General features: G+C 37.0%; 1 protein-coding gene across 5 annotated transcripts; it reads left to right on the top strand.

Moving 5' to 3' along the window:
* Positions 1-34: 34 nt before the first annotated feature.
* LOC124168192 (myb-like protein I) lies at positions 35-26,916 on the top strand. Of its 5 annotated transcripts, XM_046546326.1 has the most exons (7): positions 11,180-11,293; positions 14,932-15,065; positions 22,276-22,373; positions 24,117-24,277; positions 24,744-24,897; positions 25,371-25,495; positions 25,691-26,916. In XM_046546326.1, the coding sequence occupies exons 1-7, from the start codon at positions 11,269-11,271 to the stop codon at positions 26,035-26,037; spliced, it is 1,044 nt and encodes a 347-aa protein (XP_046402282.1). In that variant the 5' UTR covers positions 11,180-11,268; the 3' UTR covers positions 26,038-26,916. The 5 variants fall into 5 exon arrangements, with proteins under 5 accessions (XP_046402279.1, XP_046402281.1, XP_046402282.1 ...); XM_046546323.1 differs by lacking the exon at positions 11,180-11,293 and adding an exon at positions 35-221 and having other exon boundaries at positions 25,371-26,916; XM_046546321.1 differs by having other exon boundaries at positions 11,184-11,293; positions 25,371-26,916.
* Positions 26,917-27,704: the final 788 nt, after the last annotated feature.

Raw genomic sequence — 27,704 nt, 5'->3', positions numbered from 1 at the left:
GATCGAAGTTGGATGCGAAAATAAATAATGAAAACATCAACACTTCAATGTCCGCTCGCGAGGATATATAGTGCAGCATATGTATAAGCTGGTTCTCATCCAACAGTTACGCCAGTTTAGTGAGACACTTAATCTCGGATCTCGCAACAGCTCCGACGCCCATTTTGAGCACAGCCGTGTCCCGAAGTAATCGAAGATGAATTGGCTCATATTTTCCATAGGTAAGTACTCAGTCAAGTATTCACATTATCAAGACGTTATCAAGGCTGGACAGTATTTCAAATGTAAATATTTTAAAATATGCATTTGAAATACGTTCGGAATTTTTATTTGTAATGGGGTGGTTTCCTATAATTTTTTTACTGCCTAAATCGAAAGATTATTATTCCTGGAGCACGAATTTCACGCTTTTAGATTTTCAAATGACGATATCTATTTTTCGCCATTAAATGAAAAGTGAAAATTTTCAAGCGCGCTTAAAAACCGCGTCGGCTAAGTATGAATGCTGGGAAAACTCCGTGTGACGTCGTTATGGGGCCGTATTCTGTATCTCCAAACCGATCGGTGCGGCACTGATTCGTCGGGAGGGACGTCACACTGACTCTCGGCAAGCAGTGATGCGATTCTTTACGAACCCGATCGGTGCGGCACCGACGTGAGGACGGGAGATCGTCGGTAGCCGTACCGACAGAAAAACGGCCACCGACTAGTGGGTAGAGATTTCCTTTCGAGTTTATCGATGAGGTATTAACACTAACAAGACTGAGGTATGAAATATGTGCCTTGTGGTCAACAATAACAGCCTCAGTTCTGATTACGCACTCTGAAATATTCGCTGCCAAGGGGTCAAGGTTGTTGTTACCCCTGGTAGGTGTATTGTACGTAATAATATAAAACGTAAAGGGACTCGAAGTCACCTTCTAAAACTCACACAGCATAGCTACCTCTAGGGTGTTTTTCGACTTTTCGAATTAGTTCGACTGCTTCATCCCTTCAATAATCGCCTTATGGAATAAATAGACCCTTTACCTCGACGCAGGTTATCTATCGGAGACTATGTGGAGGTGTAGGTAAATTAACTGAAGCCTTGGCGTGCAAATGAGCGGTACCATATGGCCAATAAATGCTCGTAACTCATTCAAACAGCCCGCTACCTTGCCCATTCCAAAGCGCTGTTGCCATTTTCCGGTGGTCTGCAGCCACGTGTTAAGCAAAGTTAACAAAATCGTTATTTTTCATCGCAGAAACACGGATCAAAGACGTACTTGATCGCACGCTTTACAGGAGTACGATGCAAACAATAATTTTTTGGCTATTGGATTGATTGATTGATTGATTTCCAAATTGCAGTCATACAGTCACTTTTCGGGAGGGAGGCCCCCCGCTGGGAGAGTCCAAGAGATGGGCCAGCGAGGGTGAACGCGTCGGGATTAGGGACCTTACGGAGGGTGTGCCACGCCCAACTTGGGACTACCTGGTCCATGACCCCACCAAACGCACCTTAACCTTTTTAGTGCTTTGTAGATCTGACTCGTTGCGAATAAGAAGTGCCATTGGCGGCTATCCAGTCTCTCTCCACCAAAATGAAATCGGGAAGAGTAACCTAACGTAATTATCGTTTATACCAATGCGTGCACTTTTTTATGCGAAGCCAAGATACAAATCACGAGGAATTTACCCTGCGAATTAGCTCGCAGCCCTAAATTGATAAATTAATATTAACGATCTTAAGTCCAGGTCCATAGTTACCAGTTGCCCATTAATGGGTGACTGTTAACTGTGGCTCGCTGGAGGTAACACTGATGAGTCTTACATTTACAACAATAATACAGTTTTATTACAAAAGAAGGAAGTGCATATTGAAATACATTCGCAATACAGCATTGTACTACATACGTAATGTAACAATAGTTTTCGAGGACATTTGACGTTGTATTACTATTGTAATACAATTGTAATACAACACACTCGGTATTGAAAAACTTTTGTGATACGATTGTAATACAAATGTATTAATACAATTGTGCTGACTGTGGTATTCTATTGCTAAATATAAAACACCTCCAACGTCCATTCGATATTCGAGCACATATCCTCCCCCAATTTCATCGAAATCCGTGGTGATTGAGTGAATACTTCCTTGACGCTATCTATTTGTTATCCTATTCGTTTAGACTGATAATTCCTACCCTTTTCCTGATACCACTGGCTCGTGGGAGAGGGAAATTTCTTTCACTCGCATCTGCCCGAGTTGACTGTCCCTATCGTCTTGCCCTCCCCCACGTCAAACAGATCCTGGAAAAAACGAAAGGAGGGTCCCGTCGCAGAAGCTACACAGGCCGGAGCACGTCAGTGCACTATCTCAACAGTAATGCGGAAAAAACATTTCTTTCACTATCAGGCATCTCAAATCCTCTCTGCTATCAGTAACGCAAAGGAATACGCTCGGGGAAGAGAGGCATCGATCTGGTGAGAGACCAAATCTCCGATCGCACATAAGTTCAAACGACATTTTTGAGCAGATCAGTGCCGCCGAAGTAATCGAGTATGCAAAGGCTCATGGTATTCATAGGTAAGAATGCAGTTAAGTAATCATATTTAAGATCTTAGTGCTTCACCCTAAGTTTGTTTTGCTGTAAATATGATGTTGAAGTTATAAAAGTAGTGAAAACATCAACACTTCAATATCCGATTAAGAAAAGATGAGTCCCCAACGCAAGCAGACCTAATAAAATATCGAAGGAGGATGGTCATCGGAAAGTAAAATTTGTGGCAATTGTTGCACATGGGGAGATCAAACATTTTACTCCTTACCGTGCTTAATTAAAAAAAATATCATATCCTGCTTCAACGGAGTAATCCGGCGTTGACCTTGGCCGGATCTTATTTTCTGCGTGAAAACATTGTTTCAAATAAAAAGAGTTAAAAACGTAGAAAATAAAAAGTCTTTGATTATAGTGCCATTATTTACGATTTTAATTAGTAACTTTTCGCCTTTCAACTGCGTTCCAATTTAATTCCCTTTTGTACTAAATACCAAAACCTTTTTTTAATCGAGCTTTATTAGGAAAGTTATTTCCGCTAGAATTTCAATCGAATAATTCTGATTATTCACGAGAGAAGTAGCTTAGGTCTTGATTTGGTGACCCATTGACATCTTTGTAAATATTGGAAATTCGGCGAGAAGGTGATCTTGTTAGGTGAGTTTTATGATTCGGGAGGAAAAAATCCGAGCTGGAGAATTAACTTAATTTTTTTAAATATTTCCGATAAATTAAGATATAGAAATCTAAACAGCTGATTGAGGGCAACGAAAGACGAATACTTCGTTAGTTGGATCATGTGACGGGGAATATAAAAATCAAGCAACCAGCCTTTTCGAAGAATGCTATTTTGATGGAACAAAGTGAAAAATATAAAAGGGTGAATATTTACCTACTAGAACTATGGTGATATGTGGCAGTTTTCTCAACTATAACCGTATAAAAAAGGAAATACCACAAAATACGAAGATGTTTCTTAAGACTTCTTCAGAGCGTAGAACCATTGGCGCTTCCAGAAAATTTTAGCAAACCAAATGTATTCGTAGAAATATTTTGGGAGATATAATCTTATTAGTTTTTTCTACCTTTTCATTATTTGCATCTATTTTTGCCATTAAAAAAATTAGTGCAGGAAATACGCCCTCAGTGAATTTAAAAAAATACCCCAACCTCGTGTTATATATAAAAGCCATTATTAGGTAAGGAGGATTGATTTGCTACCAACCCCATTGTACATGGAGCCACAAAGTAGTACCAAAGGTAGAACTCCTATTCCAGTAACGGATACAGAAAAAAGTGAAGGGGGGCGCAAATGAATTTTGAGATATTTATACTTTATTCGTAATGAAAAATAATCAAGTTACATGTAAAATTTAGCATAGTTTTATTTAAATTTCTATACGTATATACATGATAATGCTATCTTATGATATGAAAAAGTTAAAATTGTGGTTCTGCAATGATCGGCAATGCTAGAAAGGGGAGGTCGCAACCCCCCTACGCCCCCCATAGCTATCCGCCTCTGTCCTACTCCATGGTAATACTATCCATTACAGGGCTTTACAACGAACTATGATTCATCTAACGGTGAAGTTAGTTGATGAACCGTCAGTAAACGGCGTTCCTTTTCCAGAACATTAATTCGCTATATTAAAAAATGCTTAATAAGAATTATCCGCTTGATTAAAAATTTAGTATACAATATTATGAATTTCATTTAGTTAGCGTTTGAATTATCATAAAAATCATCCAGAAGGCAATGCTACCATAGACAATTTCTTGGTCAATATTCCTTTTAAAACGCTTTCATGCAATAAATTAAAAATTGCTCAAGGGGTTTCGTTTGTGTGAATAGTAATCTCATGCACAACAGCAATGGTTTCGATCAATTTATCATATTATCAGCGAAAAAGACCATTTAACCCATGGATGATTCTAGGACTGTATTCTGTAGAATTACAAAGTTTCATTGAATTCTGTAATCCGGTTGTTGGACATTTCCCTCGTCATATAAAGGGCCAACCCAGATATTTTTAATAACACTGTTCTGCAAAAAAATAGTTTAAAAAATGCCCGGCTACAATTTAGGGCGTTTCTGGCTAATTTTGGGTCGCTAAATCCGAAAATGACGTCCGTTTTTTCTATCACCCTCCATTTTTACGCAACCCCTAAATTGGGGAAAACCACCCCTTATCTAAACTTATCGCTTTTCAATGGACTTTTATTAATGTTATCTGCTTCTAATTAAAAAAATGACGTTTTTAGGCTATCAGGGTCCAGAGAGAGACAAACCTCACTGGGGTTGAAAAGATTTAGGGGGTGATATTAAAAAAAAACTAACCATTTTTCGTCGTTTTTTATGACATATGATATGGTAGCTAATGGAAAAGTTTTTAAGGGATGAATACACTGTTCACAGTGTTTTGTAAAGGATTAATATAACATAAAATATAAGAGGGGAAGGGGGAGTATACGAGTAGTATAGGAGGGGGTTTAGGAGGGGGTTTAGGAGGTGGTATAAAGAGCTGCCACAAACATCTGGAATATGGGTTTCCTTTAAAACAGTGGCATATCCAGAAGGAACCGAAGGTAAATCGTGGCTGTTGTTCGGTAAAACAACCATTAAATTTGTCTTCGACGAGTTGATGAATAGCCTCCATTGGTTTGGATCATTCTTAATCGCCAATTCCCTCATCAGTCCTTCAATATCAGTGCAGAAAATCAGATCATCATTTTCATCATCCGTTGAAACAAATTGAGTAAGGGTTGACTGTCTGCCTTTGTAGTAAGAAACATTCACCCTATCGGCCAAAAGATTCCACTGCTGCAAATGCGAGCCAAGAAGTTGTGCTTTACCCTTCGGTAAGTCTAAATCTTGTATTAGATCACTTAGGTCCTCGTGTTATGGGATGAGGTGCCCTTTTTGACTAGTCTTGGGTTCTTCTACATCAGGGCTGTAATATTCATCTCGATGGCTAGGACCTGCTTCCACTACCGGAGTAGCTTCGTTCACTAAGGCATTAGAATCATCGAGGGTGCTAATACCTTTAGCTTTAGCGATAGGATTAGTATAAGTATGCTTCACTGGGTGAATTGCTGATGTAAAATTCAGATAAATCACTTCAGAATGGTTTTTTTAAACCCATCTCCATAGGTGTTACAAAATGAATTGAGATTATTTTTGCAGCATCGCTGAATGATTGCGAGAAAACACTTTATCGCTCGCAAAATAACACGCTAACACGCTAGAAAAATGAAGAAAGAACTTGGAAGATTATAACCCGACACGCAGGAAAGAGTGTGACGTACTGAATAGACCACTGGTTTATTTCATAGATGAACATCAGCAAACGCGACTGCCAAGACACATGAAGATACGTTTAAACGTGTCCAAGAATGTCAAAATATATGGAGAGTAACTTTTACAGTTATTTCCGTTTGCGGAACGCTTTAAAATTCGTTAAATTTGTTATCGGATATCTCGCGAGGGAAAACTAATATTTACGTGTGGTTTTATTTGTTGAATTCAGAAAATAATTTTCTGTCCGCCCGTGAAATTAAAAAAAAAATACATTCAACTTCACCTTTGAAAATACACGGGGGATGGTCGCTGTGGAATTATTGTCGTCGCACTTGTTGCACATTGTGGAATCAAGGATGTTATACTTTTCCCTATTTTACAAAATATCAATAATCGCATCAACGTTGTAATCCGTATTCTGACGTTGAACTGGCCTGATTTTTAGTTTAGTAAGAGATTATCCTTAAATAGCAATGAGTGAAATAGCGCTCAGTACAATTATTTTGTTCTACTGAGAACATTTACATTTTTGTGCATTCCAATAACTTATTTTCTTTCAAAGACTCGTCCCTTCATTTGCCTTCTCCCATTCATTGTCAAAAGCTTCTTTAAAACTGCCCTCAGAGAAAGTTATTTCTGACATCACCATAATCGGATAATTGTTATATGCTTATTAAAATAGTGGTTTCAGGCTTGAATTTGTGAAATTTAACAATTTAAAATATTTGCAATAAAAAGATTTATTGTTGCATGGTTTAATTCGTAATCTTCCGACCTCCAAGTTAGATCAGTTAAATTTGTTCCGGAAATAAAAATGCGGAGTGCATTATTACAAGTCTTTTGCACCAAATGTTCATAAGATGAAAATTCTTTGTACTATTTTCTACGTCAATGACACTGTTTGTGTAATTGAGAATGGTGGATCACCTCTCCGAAACGTCTGACAAACATTTTTGAGTAAGTAACGGCTGTTTGCTTATATTTAAATATTGGCGCTTCAGTACACCGTTTTCAGAGAGAGTAGTGTTGAGAGAGCATTCTGGAGGACTCTGACCGTTCTACTCCTGCGGTAGCATCAATCGATGTAATGAGAAGCTTTATCCTCCTTTATCCGTATTTGTTTTGTTTCAGAAGTCGTTTGTTAGTCTGCTTCTGAAATTCATCGGGAGAAATGCCCAGTTTATTTATTTATTTAGTCCAAAAACAGCACGAGGCCAATTGAAGAGGACTACAATAACAGGATAAATAATTACATAACATTAAGCAACGTAAACAACAAAAACAAAAAATATTCAACAGTATTTACAAATAATAACAAAGAATTGTCATCAGGTGGTGCGAGGAATAGGGGGAAAATTACGATAGTGATGGTGCAAGTTGGGTGAGGGATGAAAAAAAGGATCAAAATTTGGAACACATTTGGCATATGAGTTAATGGAAGAAGGAAGTCTGAATAGAAAATAACGTTTAGAACAATGTAGTGTTTATGATCTTGGAGTATAGGTCATGATTTAAATTAACGAAAATTTTCTATCACAGAGCCCTGAGGAAGGAGAATAAATCTCAGAAACGTTGGCCAATTGTGTATTTAATTTAAATCATGACCTATACTCCAAGATCATAAACACTACATTGTTGTAATAATAAGGAAGGTCAGGAGAAGAAACTGTATTCATTGAAGATAACGTTTAGAAACAAAAGGCGGGGGGTGAAACAATGAAATAGGTCACTCGATCTCGTCGTGCGCGAAGGAACACGAAGCGGAAAAAAAAGAGTGGATCTACAGTTATGAGTGAAGGAAAAGTTAGGCCAGTGGTCTGCCAACTTATTAGTCAATGAGCCAATTAGAACCTTACCTAATTTTTTTCAAAATTGAGAGCCAAATCTGCTTGTTTATTAAAACTTTATTACAATAAATAAGTAGTGCACTAAATAAAACTAAATTTCATGCTTAATAAATATTTATTAAAGCGAACAATGTAGTTTCATCTCCTTAGAAAATTTGAGTACGTCAGGTTTGTATGTTGTTGATTTTAATTATGACATGATTCCTCGTTCTCATCAATAAGACGACTTCTCAGTTTACTCTTGATAATGTTCTTTCATGCTTGAAAAAAATCCTTCGCTCATACATGAAGAGCCAGGGCTGCCGAATTATAATAAAATAATAGGTAGCCTACACTGGTGATTTTCCCCTGGAAATTTTATAAATAGTGAGATTTTAAGATTTTTTATGCATTTTAGAAGTCATATGATCAACATTAGAACCCTGAAAACTCGACCCTCGATAACTCAAAACCCGGGAAAAATCGAAAAGCCTGCCACTTCTTTTCCTCCCCCACATAACGAATTTTTTTGGGGGGCTCGGGCCCTCTCATGCCCCATGGAATGCTGTCTAGCTGCAGTGAAAATTTTAAACCTGAATTCCTGTTTGTAGAATTATCTTGTAAATTTGGAAAAGCTGTAGTGGCAGTTGTCTATAGACCTCCTAAAGTGGGTTATCTTCATGACGATTTTGAGTCAACGTTGTATAGTGTCCTACCTCATTATAAATATGTAATTGTGTGCGGTGACTTCAACTCTGACTTGCTTAAAGTCACGCACGATAGCAAATGTATTAATGACATTTGTTACCGTTGCAATATGTCGATTGTACCGCTGCATCCTACCCATCACCTCCCTTCCACAAGCACTTTATTAGATTTATTTATTGTCGATGACTTATCTAAATTTACTGATTATGGTCAATACTCTATTCCATTTCTTTCAAATCATGACTTGATACATGTTAAATTTAGATTTAATATTCCTAAAAGTAAAACCAATGCTACATTCTCACGTGATTTCAGAAATTTCGATTTGACGAAGTTTCAATAGGATTTTGATGGTCTTTCTTGGGCCAATTTTTTGTCTGTCCACACAGCTGATTGCAAATTAAGCATATTCATATCGAATGTGCATTAACTATTAGAAAAGCATGCCCCTTTAAGAAAGACACTGCCAAAGAGAATTCTTATTCCGTGGGTGACTCCTGATATCAAGGACTTGATGAAAAGAAGGCACATAGCGAGGCGTAAATTTAAAATAAATAAAACAGAAGAACTTTACCATCAGTATGAAAGCCTGAAAAATGCGACCCTAGGTCTGATGAAAAAAAAGAAGAGAGAGTATTAAAATCAATGCTTTTCCAGAAATGGGATTCAAGGCCAATCTGGAATGAGATTCGACGGCTAGGGCTAGTTAAGTCTCGAAAAGAAAATGAAAAACTGAATTTTTCTGCTGAGGAGTTAAACGCATATTTTCTTGACTCACTCAACACCAGCCCTTCCAGCCTGTCAGGGACAGGTCCACGCCCCATTGTTTCCAACTATACTAACCCAAGAGATAATCAGGAGTTCGGTGATAACCTCTTTTATTTTCCTCATTTTACTCCTGAACTCATGTTGAATTATTTTTGTTGCATCAAATCAAATTCAGCCGGAGTAGATAGGTTAGACAACAAAACGCTAAAACATATTCTGCCAGTAGTTTTCCCAGTTATATTAGATATTTACAATTGTTCCCTAAACTATTCATCCTTTCCCGTCAGCTGGAAAACGGCTGTAATCAAACCTATCAAAAAAACCACAATCCCACTGAACCCTCTAACTTTCGCCCAATATCTTTGTTGTGTACTTTATCTAAGCCACTATAAAGGTTTGTGTACAACTCAACAATTGAATTTTTAGCAGAAAGGAATCTTATCGATAAATATCAATCTGGTTTTCGCAGCACCCACAGTACTCAAACTGCTCTCATAAGAGTAACAGAAGATATCCGTGTCGGCAAAGATAATAAGGAAGTTACTATTTTGGTACTCTTTGACTTTAGCAAGGCCTTCGACTGTGTCAATCATGACCTCCTCCTACTCAAAATGAAAAAACTTGGATTCTCTATACCTGTTCCAAAATGGTTTAAATCTTATTTGTCAGAGAGAAAACAAGCAGTTAAAGGTAGTGATGGCCAACTCTCTAGTTTTTCTAATGTATCTTGTGGTGTGCCGCAGGGGTCAATCCTTGGCCCCCTACTGTTCATAATTTTTATCAAGGATTTGCCTTGTTCCTTAATTCATTCTATGTATCAATTACATGCGGATGATATGCAAACATATCTTCGCTGCCACCCAATACACCTGCTTAACGGCATTGAAAAAGTAAATGACGATATCAGCCGTATTTGTAATTGTTCCCGTGAAAATTTGTTGAAAATTAATCCTCTAAAACCGAAAGGATTATAATTGGCGCCCCACAATTTATTAATAAACTTAATTTTGATGCATTACCTAAAATTTGTGTCGACGGCTTTGAAATTCAATACTCTCAGACTGTTAAAAACTTAGAAGTTACTCTTAACAATGTAATCACTTGGAAGGAACAAGTAGCACATATTTCAAATAAGTGTTATAAAACGTTGGCACTGCATTTTAAGCATTTAATACCTATTGAATTGCGCAAAAAGTTTATGTGTTAGTTGAGTGTTCCTTTTCCCGAACTTTAATTCGCTGCATTAAAAAATGCCTAATAAGAATTATCCGCTTGATTACAAATTTAGTGCGTAATATTATGGATTTCATTAAGTAAGCGTTTGAATTATCATAATAATCATCCAGTAGGCACCGCTACCATGGACCATTTCTCGGTCCTTGCTCTCTTTAAAAGTTTATACGATAAATAAACAATTGCTCAAGAGGTTTTGTTTTGTTTGTGTGAATAGTAATCTCATACACAATAGCATTGGTTTCGCTCAATTTATCATATTATCAGCGAAAAAAGACCATGTAAGCCCTCACGGGGGTCGATTCTAGGACAGCGCCTGAGGGACTGTATTCTGTAGCATTACAAAGTCTCATTAAATTCTGAAATCCGGTTGTCGAATATTCCCCTTGTTGAAAAAAGGTCCGACCCAGATATTTTTACTAATGAGTGTCCCTTTTTGATGAGTCTCTGTTTATACAGTTTTCCTAATTTTTATTATGTGTTATCGTACGGCGATAAGTGGATTTCCAATTACCTATCTCAGGCAATCTTAGTTGATACACCGCCCGTAAACGGATTTCCTTTTCCAGAAATTTAATACACTAATTTAAAAAAATGCTCATTAGGAATTACCCGCTTGATTAAGGATGCGTTGAAAAAGTTGAAAGCATGAAAAAATTCGCAGCCCAGCGAGAGACCACATCGCCTTCAATACATGACCTTCGACTCCGTTTTTGAGAGATACTCCGTCGTCCGAACCCGTTGAGTTGTGGCGTTGCCGCGCCCTTACCAGGAATCTTCAGTGACGAAATGACGATGCGTGCGTAGTCTGGCGAGACGTGATATCTCTAGTCGCACATCAGTACGGCCGCGGTTATTGAGCAAAACAGTGTCGCGGAAGTAAACGAAGATGCAGACGCTCATAGTTTTCTTAGGTAAGTAGGTACATAGTCATGTATTCAGATCTATCGATGTACCCAACGCCACGGTCATTTTACTATAAAGTTGACGTGTAATTTCCATAAATAGTGACAACGTGTACACTTCAAAATCCCAACACAAAGATACGGTTCAATGGTTTCCTGCTCAACTTTGCGGAAGTCGAAGTTCACAAATGATATAACGACTTTGTTTTGCTCCACGGATTTATTTTCTTAAGGAGGTATTTACTGTCAGGACTCGCGGATTTATTTTTTCACGGAGTTTGCGGAACGCTTTAAAATTCGTTAAATTTGTCATCGAATACCTCGCGAGGGAAAACTAAGATTTACATGTGGTTATATTTGATGAATTCAGAAAATAATTTTCTGTCCGCCCGTGAAATTAAAAAAATTTCATTCAATTTCCCCATTGAATATTCAAGGGGGATGGTCGCTGTGGAATTAATGTTGTCGCAATTGTGGAATCAAGGATGTTATACTTTTCCGTATTTTACAAAATATCAATAATTGCATCAACGTTGTAATCCGCATTCTGTCGGTGAACTGGCCTAATTTTTAGTTAAGTAGGAGATCATCGGTAAACAGCGAAGAGTGAAATAGCGCTGAGTACAATTATTTTGTTCTACTCCGAACATTTGCATTTTTATGCATTCCAATAACTTATTCTCTATCAGAGACGTGTCCCTTGTCCTAATCAATGTCCAAAGCTTCTTTAAATCGATCTTAATAGGGAAAGTTATTTATGTAGGCACCATAATCGGATTATTATTATATGCTTATTAAATGGGTGGTGTCAAGTTTTAATTTGTGAAATTTAGCCGAAGATAAAAAAGATAAACTGTCGCGTGGTTTAATATTCATATTCTTACGACCTCAAAGATTACATCAATTAAATTTGTGCCAGAAATAAATGAGTGAACCAAATGTTCGTGGGATGAAAATTCATTGTACTGTTTGCTGCGTCAATGAGACTGTTTGTGTATTTGAGAATGATGGATCACCCCACCGAAACGTCTGACAAACATATTTTTGTGCATGCAATGGCCATTTGCTCATATTTAAATATTGGCGCTTCAGTACACCGTTTTCGGAGAGAGTAGTGTTGAGAAAGCAATCAAGAGGACTCTGACCGTTCTACTCCTGCAGCACCGTCAGTTGATGTATTGAGAAGCTGTAGATGTATTTGTTTTGTTTCAGAAGTCGTTTGCCTGTCTGCTTCTGAAACTCATCGGGAGAAATGCCCAGTTTATCGACCTATAGTTATGAGTGAAGGAAAAGTTAGGCCTAACAACAATTTTTTAAATATTGGGAGACAAATCTGCTTGTTTAGTAAATTTTTTTTACAATAAATAAGGAGTGCAGTATATAAAACTAAGTTTCATGCTTAATAAATACTTATTAATGCGAACCATATTATTTCATCTCATCGGAAAATTAGAGTACGTCAGGTTTGGACATTGTTGTTTTTAATTTAATGCATGATTCTACGTTCTTCTAAACAAGACGACTTCTCAGTTTACTCTTGATAATGCTCATGCTTGAAAAATATCGTTCGCATATACATGAAGAACCGGCGCTGCCGAATCATAAATTAATATTGGGCCCAAACTGGTGACTTTCCCCGGGAAATTTTATAAATAGTGAGATTTTAAGATTTTTTAAATGCATTTCAGAAGTCATATGATCAACGTTAGAACCCTGAAAACTCGACTCTCGATAACTCAAAAACCCGGGGGAAATCGACAATTCTGACACTTCTTTTCCTCCCCCACATGACGAATTTTTTGGGGGGCTCGGGCCCTCTCAGGCCCCATGGAGTCGGCGCCTTTATGTAGAACCGAAAAGTGAAAAAACAGCGAAGGCGAGCTTTCCAGCTGAAAATTATCATGTCTTCTTACTTCAGGTCATTTAAAGAAGACCACATGTTTTGTGAATTAAGAACGCATATTTTATATTCATGCATTTCCATTCCACACCACGAAGTTCGAATTTAGAGCGCCATATCTCTTTTTTTTTAATTCTGTGATTGTATTTCAAAGCTACCAATGTCAATTTCAAAAGGAGAAAACCTCAACTCGGTTATCGTAGCATAAAGAGGATTTTTGATAAATGCTCTAATTGCTTTATTGTTTTTAAATTCCTGAAACCTGCTGAGAAATGATTTAATAATATTAAAATTATTTTTTGTGATTATGTTTTATATAGGGGAATTATTTTCTAGGAGATGCTTCAGTAGGCTCGGAAATGGAAACAAACATTCCTTTTTCAAATCAGTAAAATAATAAAAAATTGATTATTTGTTTTCGAATGCTATTACATCTTCTAACATCGAAAAAATTGAATTACCTTTCCCTTTTAGTTTGCGATGAAGCTGATATAGATGGGACGTAACGTCTGTCATGAAATAAGGGTTTTGGTTCCACTGATCGTGTTAGTCCTGGATAGTGAACTCCCTTCCCTAGGAGGAATGCTTTAATTTCCGGAAAAAGGGACGCGAAACGTTTTAAAACGTTCCCTCTTCATACCCAACGTACCTTGTCATGAAGCAGAAGATCAGCCTACTCACTCTCCATTTCAAATAAAAATTCTTTGAACTGGCGACGATTAAGAGCTTAAGCTAAAATAAGATTGATAGTGGTAATCACTAACTACTAATTTTTTTAATAAATTGTTGTGAAAAATGCCGTCCGATGCCAAATTTAATGGAAAATTTTTAAATTTTTCTTGTGCCCTCCACGTAATTTAGTGATACGGACTACGAAACGATATTTATATATTCCCAAAGTGTTCTCCACTTTATTCATTTAACAATTTTTTTCATCACCAATGTGAACTATGAAAAATACTGGAAAAATTTTGGAATTTCTTATTTTTTCCGGAAGGACACCTGGTTTGTTCTTAATAATCCCACCCTATGCATGCGATGCGAATGGTTATAGTTATTTACGAAAGTTAATGAATGTGGCCACAACTTCTTATATTCATATTTCTTCTTTTAGTACGTCATTACATCCATAATTTAAATATTAGAGTGCGGAAACGTTTTCATATGTCTACCGTGCTGACTGTGGCATTTACACAAATATTTATTGATGCGGGGATATCGTGCAGGTGGGCACTTTCTGTCACCTTAATGATCGCCAAAGGGCATAACTCAACAAGAGAATCCTTCGTGACAGGGGATGTCTTCAGCACTATCTGGCAGCTAAGATCCTGAACTCCCTAGGCCCAAGGTTAAAGGCAGATATTATAGTTTTTCCCCCATAATTAGTGCTGTCTTGGACGCCTTTTGGAGAATTAGACGAAAAAATAAAAGTTATTATACGTTATAGAATTATTATCATAATTCTACAACGTTCTCGACAGAATGTAGATTACACGTTCTTTTCGTCACCGTTTCTTGCCGTGATAAAAATTAAACACTCTTTGAATGCAACATTTTTCATTGAATACAACATGAGGTATCATCACAGACGGACCCTCTTACTCAACCTCTTCGCTCAACCTCCGGGTTAACAACTATCGCGCCTCCTGCACACATTCCTCCAATTAACACATAGCATTGCCTTATCAATTATTTATTTGCCTTCGTTAAAATCTCAACAAATGATCTTCAAAATTCTAATTCATAGGACTCATCTGCCTTTTACCTAAAGTGGAATTGTGCTACGTCGATGTTCTACCATCCGTCGCAAAACCCAAAAATGAATATTGGGAAGAAAAATGCAGGACTGAGGCTGGAAATTTTGGAGAGGCTACTCTTGAGGTGAGTTCTCTCAGAAAATTCTTAGTCTTACATTTATTTTATGTAGTGTTAAATATTGGAGATAATTTCGCAGAAACGCTCGTACTGTTCGTTAATTACTTCCAAAATAAAAGAATTCTAAGTATTTCCGGAGGGCTCATTTTACAACATTCGTAGTAGCTGTTTTTATTACAAAATAAAAATGGTAAAAACCTACAGCGTGTTTAAAAATCAATATCAAAAAACGCCAAATTAAGTGACGGAATTATTTGTTCAATGCTACCTTCGGTGACGCTTTGAGATGATCATTGCGTAATTGGTATACTCTTCCAATGTAGAGAGCATACTGAGGCTCCTATTTTGGATAAGCGGTATAATAAATAGCTGATGTTATTCCGCGGGTCATAAATTTCACCATACCCCATATTCTGACTGAAGGGGTGTAATAATTTTCTTCGGAATAGCACCGTGCTATTTCTTGCGCGAGCTATTTCTAAGCTCCACCTCTTCCAGTATGAAAAACATTCTGAAATTTTACGCAACCGATGAGGGAGAAGAGATTTAATATATTTTTCTGTATTCTACGGAATATTGACATACAATCAAAAATAATTGCTTTTTTTACATTTAAAAATGATATTAAAACCTTGGATGTACATAATACGCTTTGAAAATCTCACTTAGTAAATCACTGTTTGTTGTGGCTGTGATAGATTTTACAATGGCTTCAGACAGGTGGGTCAGGTCAAAATTTCATTATTATAGAGTTGACATATTGAGCATAGATGTTTGAATCCATTAGCTACATTCGATCGGTTGTTTAATGTGAGATACATACTATGCGAAGCAATCATTGAAAGCTAAATATGTTTGATTTTCTTCGTAATTGTGTTAGGCTTCGAAGTCTGTAAGGTTTTTCCTTGTCAAAATAAATATTTATCAACTTTTATTGTGTTGATCGCGACGATACAGCTTTACTGGATGAACCAGAGGCTTTCTTATATAACTCTTGTTTTATATTATATGACTCCCTAATTTCAGTATTCATTTTCTGTTTATGAAATGAAGTAGGCGACAACGCCACAGCTGTGCTTTCATGTATTACGATGGAATAATCTCTATATTTCAGCTGCAGTTGTGGAAAAAGCAGAGGGAGGTGAAGATGAATTTAAGGATGGATGGAACAGCTGTGAAATAGTGAATCTAACAATAGTGAATCATGTGGAAATTAATGTAGTGTCACTTATTATTGTTTTCGTATCAGCTGATTTTTATTGCTCGCTGAAATTTTTGATAGACCCTGAACTGTGCCGATAAACTGATTCTTAATTGTGTGCAAATCTTTCTCGCCTATAGAGGCAACAATTTTTATTGAATTCCGCATGATGAATATTGCATCAAACGTTAGTGGTGAATCATGTTTGTTCGGAAACTTTATTGGTTTTCGGAGAAATTCTTTTTCAAGCAAGTAATTCAAGTCGACTGCCTGTGTTATAATTGAATAAATTTCCAGTAATTAATGTATAGGGTAGTGAATATTAGGGAGAATAAATTTGAGTTGTAGCATGTATTTGTTGATATGCATGTAATGTTTAATTGAAAAAATGAACGGCGCACAGTGGGCGGAAATCGGAAAAAGCAGGAAAAAAATTATAAAATGGCTTTTTTTGAGTTATAAACTTGAAAATTCGCAGGTATACTAAAAAATGATTGAAATTTATTGATATGTACTTCATTTGACATAGATCCTACCCGTTATTGAGATATAGAGGCTCAAACGTGAGCAAATTTCCATAAAAACGCCCGTCTTCAATTTTCTCTGAAATCTTCCAAAGTAAGTGAAGTTATGGGTGGATTGTTGCCGAAAAAAACCCACATAATCTGTTAGCATGGTGTTTTTTCTTTAATTTTCCGTAATCTTAAAGAATACAGCCCATAAATTCTTACCGTGCAGTAACAAAATGGCGGATACTGTTTTTCGACGAAGTTTTACATTTAGGTAGAGTTTCAAATAGGTTTTCGGCAAGGTCGCGCAGAGTAAGTTATATGAGAGCATTGTTTGAAGATTTCTTGAGGTCTTCATGCAGTTTTCTTTGAAATAAGTTTGCGTCGCCGGAAATTACATTGATTTTTCGATCGCGCGGCAGGGTTCTTCTCCGCGCGTCGGGAGTTGGATTAGCCGCGCCGCGGTAAGGCTATTGAAGCTGTATGGGTTTTAACGCTCAACATTCACCGTTTTTATGTTTTGCTTCAAGACACCGATTCTCAAATGGTCTATGGTGAAGACAGTGGAGGTTTTTCATGCGATGTACTTGCACGTTTCATCGAAGTTCATTTCGTTATCTTTGGATACGATCGAAGACCATGCTTCTATTAAAGGCGTTCAAACCTCGACAAAGTGAGTTGTTTTCCTGGGACTCATACAAAAAGACCTACCAGAAAGATACCAACTGAGACCCTTATACCTTCTTCAATCACCGATCCCTGACCCTCAGGATTCTAATTTCGAAAACGGTCGTTTTATGACACCCTGGAGCGGAGCACTTGGCCGTCTTAACGGAGGTATTTCTATGGGAACGAAAAAATGAACGATTTTTGTGTCGCTTCAAAAATTGGCTCGCTGAATCCATAACATTTCCGGAATATGCTTTGCATTACTTTCTCAATACTTCTACGGGAGTTGGTATTTTTGTAAAAATCTATTCCTTTCAAATTTGTTGAATAAATACTATTCCACATTTAGTTTTACGTTACAAAATTCATACTTTATTCATTCGTACCGACGGATCAGTATTGACATAAATGGCGTGAATACATTATTCTGCGACAACGTCGCGCTTGATAAAGGAAACTTACCCATGCGGGACTCGAACCCGACACTTCTTTGACAGGCGAGCATTTTACCCCGCCGCCACCCAAGTCGGCAAATTGAAAAAATAACGAACTGCAAAAAGCGTCATTAAATCTAATGTTTTACTCTTGAGATGAAGAGAATAATGTTCAAAAAGATGGCTAATAATGCACTTGACTTAAGATTACTAATCATGAACATAGATTACTGATGGCAACTAAATAATCAAAATTTTATGGACGAAAATTATGGATCGCGAGACAATCTCATGTTCTGTACCTACAGTAAGCTCTAGAAAGTTGTTGAAGCAGATACGATGAAGACAGAGTAGTTTAGGTAGACAATTCCACGGGAAGTTCTAGATTTTTTAAAACGTGTATCATACCCTCAGTTCTACTTTGAAATTTGCGTGTGGAGCGTAGAAATTTCAAACTTCCACTTGCCTGTAAGTACGTTTTTGAATAAATCCCCGAACATCTTTTTCAAATTAGTTATTTTAATTTATATTATCAATTTTAGCTGAAAAATTTCTTAGCATTCCTTTCCTAACTAAAATAAATTAAAATTTAAATTATCAAATGCCACTGTTTAAATTCCAATCGATACGACATATCCAATATGCATTCAGAAAATCGTATGTGGCAGTGCAGCGTACACAAACCAACAAAATATTTATCGATATCAGGTGAACGATATTTTACATCTCCTAAGTTATTCATACCCGACGCTATTGCACCGCAGATTTAGAACCCCATGATTCAGCTGTCCTTTAGTGTGTTTCAAACTAAAAACTATCGTTTTTCTTAATTTTGAAATGACTATACTTCCCTGTAGGATAATAAATTATATGCGTTTTAAGATTAAGAAAAAATTAGGAAAATAAGGTAAGCAATGTAAGCATTACTTTTCCGTTGATCATGGTCAGTAGTAAACAGAACTTGATCGTGTAAAATCCAGAGTTGAAATCATTAAGGCCATCCACCTGCCTTTAGATATAGGTAATGTATTTCTGATTTTGTAACTTCTTTTGTCTCTTTTTTTTCACCTAAAGCGGATGGGATGACAAAATCGTGTCGACGTCGGCAGTGGATTTTCCCAGATAGTGTCATCCAAAATTGTAGAGCCTATATGTGAGAAGTGCCTCCGATGCAATTTAAATTCTTCATCAAAAGTTTAGAGATAAATGTAATTAACCAAGAGAAAGTGGAAACTTCAGTCGTTACCTGTAGTGCCTTCGTTACCTGCTGCTTTTTAATCAAACTAAGAGATACAAGGGAACTCATGACTAGGAATTTATCTGAAGCATCCACTTGTTGCCACATTTGCTTATATTGAGAGTGGCCCGAACATCCATCAAAACCGTACTTAGAGATTAATCTGTAGTTCACCACACATTTTAATTCTTGAGAGGTGGAAGTGGTGGCTAAGCAGGCTATTGTTTCCAATATGGTGTGGTTCAGTGGTGCTTGAAGGTTTACTTCGCACATGGTCTCAGTTATTTTAATTCCTTCGTTATAAGCTGCCTTTTTTTGCTATCGCTATTCTATCATAACTGGGATACAATTCGTGTCCATGGCTCAGAGCTGTCCTACGAAAAGACCGATGTTGACGCTTGGTCAAATCAGAGGCAATCATCAATGACAGTGCCTCTTCCACTGTGATCTCAGGGTGGACCTTTTCACTCGTCCTCCACTTTGAAAGAACTCTCTTAGCCCGAGTAGGGGTCGTAGTTGTTATTTCTGCAATTAGGTGAACTGCTGCAGTGTCTCCCCTCTCTCTCAAACTCACAGAAGCCGCGAGAGCAAGCTCAGCAGTAGTAGCAGTAGTTTTTAAAGTTTGAATTTTCTTCTGCGTGATCTAACACATTAGGTGAGACATTTTTTTAGCCGCCCTGGGATGCCTGGCAAATATAATATGAATTTTGTAGCATGAAGCTACAGGGGGAATTTTATTTAGTCAATCAATTTGAGAGGAATAGAGTTTTACAAAAATACAATACTCAACCGGCTGTCGTTGAAGTATCGGAAAAGTGATGCATAACAAATTCTGGAAATGTTATAGAGTCAGCGAGCCAACTTTTGCATCGACACAAAAATCATTCCTTATTTCGAGAAATCTACCCATTTCTTAAGGTATGGCCATAGGATGCGTTTTGTCAGGAAGTCATTGAGAAATTTCAGAGCATCAGGGCCTTGTCTTAAATTCAGCCTCCGCGATAAATAATGGAGCAAATATTTTTTACCGAGTGAATGATTTTTTTTACCAATTCCAATATTATTTTGTAGATATCAAGTCATGTAATGATGTGAGGTGGCATTTTCTATGGCGGATGGAGCCTATGTAAAATTTAGAAATAATAAATTTGTCGAACCTATGGTTATCCAATGCCCTAATGCGTACATGGGGAGGAACGTATGGTAAACGTGTAAAGACATGGTAATCTGTATGTCAAAGTAGAGCTGAGGGTATGATGCACATTTTAAAAAAGCTAGATGTTCCCATGGAAATACCTCCGTTAAGACGGCCAAGTGCTCCGCTTCAGGGTGTCATAAAACGACCGTTTTCGAAATTAGAATCCTGAGGGTCAGGGATCGGTGATTGAAGAAGGTATAAGGGTCTCAGTTGGTATCTTTCTGGTAGGTCTTTTTGTATGAGTCCCAGGAAAACAACTCACTTTGTCGAGGTTTGAACGCCTTTAATAGAAGTATGGTCTTCGATCGTATCCAAAGATAACGAAATGAACTTCGATGAAACGTGCAAGTACATCGCATGAAAAACCTCCACTGTCTTCACCATAGACCATTTGAGAATCGGTGTCTTGAAGCAAAACATAAAAACGGTGAATGTTGAGCGTTAAAACCCATACAGCTTCAATAGCCTTACCGCGGCGCGGCTAATCCAACTCCCGACGCGCGGAGAAGAACCCTGCCGCGCGATCGAAAAATCAATGTAATTTCCGGCGACGCAAACTTATTTCAAAGAAAACTGCATGAAGACCTCAAGAAATCTTCAAACAATGCTCTCATATAACTTACTCTGCGCGACCTTGCCGAAAACCTATTTGAAACTCTACCTAAATGTAAAACTTCGTCGAAAAACAGTATCCGCCATTTTGTTACTGCACGGTAAGAATTTATGGGCTGTATTCTTTAAGATTACGGAAAATTAAAGAAAAAACACCATGCTAACAGATTATGTGGGTTTTTTTCGGCAACAATCCACCCATAACTTCACTTACTTTGGAAGATTTCAGAGAAAATTGAAGACGGGCGTTTTTATGGAAATTTGCTCACGTTTGAGCCTCTATATCTCAATAACGGGTAGGATCTATGTCAAATGAAGTACATATCAATAAATTTCAATCATTTTTTAGTATACCTGCGAATTTTCAAGTTTATAACTCAAAAAAAGCCATTTTATAATTTTTTTCCGGCTTTTTCCGATTTCCGCCCACTGTGCGGCGGATCGAAATATATGGTGTTATTATGGTAATACATGGTATTCATTAAACGCTATAACTTTTTTTTGGCGAGTTAGTTGGTTAAAATAAGCTTGAAAAGTTTCAAGAAGTACCTGATGGTCCACATTGAGGATGTTTGGTGCACGTCAATTGATGAAATAAAATTATGCATTGTAAATATGAATGCGTTACGGAAAATGTTTGCTATTCGTTGTAATTCTTGGCATCAATTGTTATTGTTTACGTATTGTCGATGAAGCAAGCTTGTGCTCCACATATTAAGCTCGAATGTTAATTTCTACCCAATTTACTTAACTACTTAAAAATTCATCACTTATGGTACGATTATTTAATTAAAATGAAAAACATGTCATTTTATTTACAGGTATTATTCTATTTCCCAATAAGTGATTAGGTTACTTAAACCTCAGTAAAACAATTCAACATCGCAATGCGGGCGTTTTCTGGGGTGTGATAGCGAATAGTACGGCCTGGGTGACGGTGTAATATTATTACAACCCTACCGGGTGCGATTCACGGTGCAGAATAGTGAATTGCACCGCAGCTATAGCTATTCTGAGAATTACGCCTTCCGGTGTAAAAAAAACGGATTACACCCGTTCTGAACACCGTATTGCAGCTAGGGTGTAACACGCAATATTATTACACCTTCGGGTGTGATATCGGCGAATAGTATGGTGCAATTCCATCCAGAATAGCAGCCTAAATGCGCGCCGAAAATAGTTACAGTTTCAACTTACATTGTTTTACCAACTTTACCTTACTACACATTACCTACTAAAAGTGCTGATTCGCGTTGTAAACTACGTTCACCACTTCCTAGACAAGAAAAATAGCATTTAATGGTTCAAAAGGCTAACCTGTAAATCGGTTCTCATGCAACTAAAAATATGTTCCAGGCTGCAACAATGACATATAATCAATGTTATAAATACGCACAAGTGGAACCTTATGAAGTAACTGAGTCAATGGAACCTGTAGTGGAAGCAATTTGCAGGTAAATAAAATCTAGAAATTTATTGTGATATCACCTCTGTGAATTGCTGGAGATGGTTTTTTTAAATACAGTCATCTGGATGTTAACGTTGCTTCGAGACTTAGCTTATAGAGAAGCAAGATAGAGGGTGTATTTTTGGAAGGGCTTGGTTAAAAGGTGTGTTGAACCAGCTCGGTTGAACGTACCAACAATTTTTTCATCAAAAAATATGACAAAAACTTCCATGAACATGCATGAAATTCGTTCATCATACTACAAAGTCTCATTGAATGAACAATGTTCTCACGAGTACAAGCACTTAAGCCAAAACTTTCCCAGTACTCAACAAATGTCATTAAATGATAATAAAAATTTCTGAAATATCGCTTAAAGTCACGTTACCACTAACGACGACATCGCACGGTACACCATTCACCTCGCTAAGAGATTAGAGCCTTGATTGAAAGAGATCAAAGTAAACTATCATCGTCGAGCTTTTTACCTGTTCTTCTAAGGACAAACTGTTTAAATAGGGATTTAAGAAGTACAATACGACAGCTTACTTTGGTCGACTCCAATTTGAGGGCTGATTTCCTGAGATACAGTGATTGCTTCGTCTTTCTCGCGATGCGTGGAGTAGAAGCAAGCAGATAAAATTAATGCGATTAATAATCATTGGATTAAAATCATTTAAAAAAAATATTGATTAACACTGATATTATTTAAAAAATACATTGCCAGCTTTGTGTATTTACTTATTAACCTTTCATGCGGAACTTATTTAGTTTTTCCAATCTACCAGAGTTGAAAAGAAAAAAATCATTTAAAAAATTATAAAAAATTATTTGATATTAAATTATTGCTATAAATGCTGGCATGCAGCGAACGTTATATGGCATCACAATAAGCATATACCGAGTTAATCCCGCCAAAAGTCAAATATTTCGCAAAGATCCAATTTTTTTCGAGTTTTCAATGTTATCAGTATTTTTTCTCATGAATAGTCACATAAGCTAAATTCCTTTATATTTCATCCTACAATGGGTAGAATAATAAGTACACTCTTGGGGTTGTATTAAATGTGAAAATATGTTGATCAGAGGAATTCTCCTTTGAAATCAATATATGACCGTTAGTCAAAGCAATCAACTTATTTTAACATAAGTCATTCCAACACTCCCCAAACAATCCCCAATAACAATGTCTGGGCAACATACTCAAAATCTGTAGTCTGATGTTCAAAAACACATTACCTACCTCAAATTTTTGTTTGTGCCCCTTATGCGACCAATTTTCAATTCACTTCCTCGCTCCATCATCTGTGATTACAGTGCCGTGACTTCACGCGCGTGCGCTGATCTGACGTCATGTTTTCAAGCAGCCGATTAAGAGTAATTTTTGAAGGCTTATATTACGGTTAAGAATATTATTCATCCGAGAAAATTTTGGCGATTATTTTTTTTGGATAGGGGTCTTCTTCTTCGAGTATTTTAAAAACAATTGAACATTTTCCAGAATGGCAAGAAATGGTAGGAAACGAGCATACGGAATTTTCTGCGAAAGTACATTGATAAAAATATTCTGATAACAAGTTGATACCATATGGTTCAGCCTGTCGTTACAATGGAAATAAGAGAGTACAAGTTTCTATTTTATCCCCCAAAACACTTATCTCTCCGAAAAAGATGAGGTAGGAGATAGGAATGAATATAGTAAACGCAGTACTGTGCAGTGAGAAACTATATTATCTCTTCATAATTTCAGATCGATGTTTAAGAGACGAATATGTTATGAATATTTTTTCGAGGACGTCAAACCATGCACACAAGATGGAGAAATGGAGAAGATCTATCAATTCGTCTTTGAACTTCACGATAAACAAAATAACTTCCAGTGCAACGGATCCAATAATCCCTGGAAGACGGGTAGGTGCAGCATTATGCAATGTGACTATAAATTTTTGAACGGTTAACACTGTCACATTAACATTTCACGGTATTGAAAAATAAGATGTAAGTACCTTAACTGACATAGAATTTTTTACGTAAAGTTTGCTTACGCATCACCAAAAAACTTTATTCGCTGTATCAACTACAAGAAGTCATATTAAGAAACAAACAAGCAATATTGCAATTCTCATAATTAACTCCTGATATAATTTTTATCTAAAACCAAAAATAAGTTGTTTGCTACAAAAATACACCACTAAAAAACTCTGATAGGAATTTGATACCCTAAAGGTCTATCTATCGTAATACTGAGAATAATAGAAAGGGTTAATGTCTTATCACTCGATATCCTTATCTCTCGGGAAAAAGATTAGTAAGCTCATGCCAATGAGAATGCGCAGCATTCTATCTCTAAATCATGACCAATGTTACTTGTTCTCAGCCTTTTTGAGGAGTAATGCATACGCATCTCTGATGTTTAATGAAGAGACATTAATGGAATGCCATTCCCGCGGGCACTGTGCAGAGATTTCAGAAGGATTATTGGCTCACGCCAGAGGGGGGTCACCGGATTCCTTCAAGTCTCTTTACTGCGCGTAAGTAACGCTTATATTATTTAATGCCACATAAATGCATGAAAATCCAGCCGCGCGTCCTCTACCGCTGCGGCGGCGGAAACCCCGCGGAGCCTTTTTAACGTGTACTCCGAGGAGATGGTAAGAGAAGGTTGGGATGAGTTGGATGCTGGAGTAAAAGTGGGAGGAATGATGATCAAATCAAGAAGGCTCGCGAATGGTCACGCTTGTATGACATGTCGACCGATACATAAACAACTACCTTACTACTTGCTTCAATTATTTCTGATCTAAAAAAAACAAAGGATAACTCCGAGCATACATTATGCAAATAATATGTTTCTCATTCAGTAACATCTCATATCACTATGGCTATTCATCATAGACCCATAATTCTAGATTAGGAAATGATGTTTTGGCATTAAAAAAAAATTAAATTCACTTATTGTATACACTGTAACTGGATTAACAGGACTCCTACTTTTTTTATGCAGGATGCTAATTGGGGATTCGTTATGCCTCAAAGATATTTTCAACTACATGGGTAATGATAAAGCGGAAGAATTAACTCAGGAATATTTGGAATACAAAAAGGAATTGTGTTCATCGTACCAAGGAAATGGAACGAACGGGAATGGAAGTAACGAGAATGGAAGTTACGTAAATGGAAGTAACGGAAATGGAAGTAACGAAAATGGAAGTAACGGAATTGGAAGCAACGGAATTGGAATGAACGGAAATGGAAGTATCGGGGATGAAAGTAGCGTATATGAGAGTAGTGGAAATGGAAGTGACGGAAATGGTATGAACGGAAATGGAACGAACGGGAATGGAAGTAACGAGAATGGAAGTTACGTAAATGGAAGTAACGGAAATGGAAGTAACGAAAATGGAAGTAACGGAATTGGAAGCAACGGAATTGGAATGAACGGAAATGGAAGTATCGGGGATGAAAGTAGCGTATATGAGAGTAGTGGAAATGGAAGTGACGGAAATGGTATGAACGGAAATGGAAATAACGAAAATGTAAGGGACGGAAATGAAGGTACCGGAAATGGAAGTAATGGAAATGAAAGTAACGGAAATGGAAGTACAAAAAAACAGGTGAATTTCATCACCATTGCATGGCTACCACTTTTAACAATTGCGAAATGGTTATAATCCGCCAAGGCCTATGGAATTGCGTTTTTGGAAAAACATCGATAGAAACAAATTTTGCTCTGCTTCGGTAGAAAGCAATACATTTTTATGACAAGGATGCAATTCAATTGCATATTACACGAGAATATTTAAGATACGGTTAGATAAAATACATTATTGGAGCGGGGTTGAAAGAGGCGTTGTGAGTCGAATTCCATGTTGAACTCTAATGGAGATTCTCAATTCCTTTAATAATTTCCTTAGCATTTCTGGAACAATCACTTTTTCACTGTGAAATTCGTACAAACGGAATAGTTGATATAAAACAGTTTTTAGTTGTAATATAATTCAATTTCTTCATAGTTTCATTGCATCAAAGATACACACAATGCTGCTGATTCAAAATATTGCCCACTATTACATATAATCGTCACAAAGTATCTTTTTTCCGATGCATTATTTCGTAAATATTCCCCTATATTTCAGTTTTTGCACAAAATTACCATAAATCCTATAACTTGGTATATACAAGAAAAAAACAAATACGCATATAGATAAGCTATCAAGAATGAGAAGGAAGAACATTATACATTTAGAAATTGGAAAACGCTAATAAAGGAATGTGATTTCGCATTTTAATTTAATTAATACCTCAAACCTATATTGTGATCGTTTCTCAGTTTCATTTCATTTCTCTCCATTTTCACGAATAACTATGTTCATACACGACATATAACGCTCATAGCCTCCATTCGAAGGTTTTTTTGAACTTTATAACCAAGAAAAGAATGGGCAAAGGATCTCAAAAGACGGATACAGTCCAATTTGAATGTGGCAAACTTAGCCACACTAATCTGAATCAAGTAAATTTTATCCGAAAATAAAGGATTGTGACAAATGCTTGCATGTGTTTCATTTCCATCTCCTTTTCAAAAATAATTATAAAGCATGTAACTTATTTTAATACCATCCAGTTCACTGTTCACGACTGCACTGGACATGTGCGGCGTATTCGGTCTATCAGATTTGGCTAGAGGAATCAAAGTAGCTGACATCTGGTGGCCAATGTGAGAAATGGACAGAGGTTATCAACCGGTTGGTTTACTAGTGCTTCAGCCAGGCAATGAACGAAACGGGCGTTTTTCAGCAATTTGTGAAGCGTATACTGATATATATCTCAGTTTAATAATGGATGAAGTAATTTTCTCCACACCCGACATTTTTGAGTTCATTAGTGACTTCATGAGGCCCGTCGTTGAGGGCTATGTAGTGGAAGGTTTTAATGACATATTGGAAGTTTTCGTGGTTGAAGCACTGTTGTATTTGGTCGGTAGAGACGAACTCAAATACTTATTATCTGTTCATCGTTTTGTTATTGGTGGATTATTATTAAAGTATTCAATCGATTAAGGTAGGTTTGCTTGTAGCACTTAAAAAGCATTCTGGGAGCCTTCCCTTCCTTCAAGCACTTCCCTCTTCCATTCACAATAAGGCCTCTCCTTTGCATTTTATCTTTTAAAAACCCATTCTAACCCTTCCTCTCCCTCATTTGCCTAACATTCTAACCAACAACTTTGATTTCAACATCCAAACTTCGCTAAGTTCTTCCCTCATTCATACCCTCTGTCTACTCCGTATCTCATCTCGAAGCTCTCTCTCTCCTATTATGGGCGTACCCAGCTTGGACT

This window comes from Ischnura elegans, chromosome 11, assembly GCF_921293095.1.
Source record: "Ischnura elegans chromosome 11, ioIscEleg1.1, whole genome shotgun sequence".
In the NCBI taxonomy this organism is placed as follows: Eukaryota; Metazoa; Arthropoda; class Insecta; order Odonata; family Coenagrionidae; genus Ischnura; species Ischnura elegans.
Note: the sequence above shows the minus strand (reverse complement) of the source record. Positions and strands in the feature narration are given on the sequence as shown.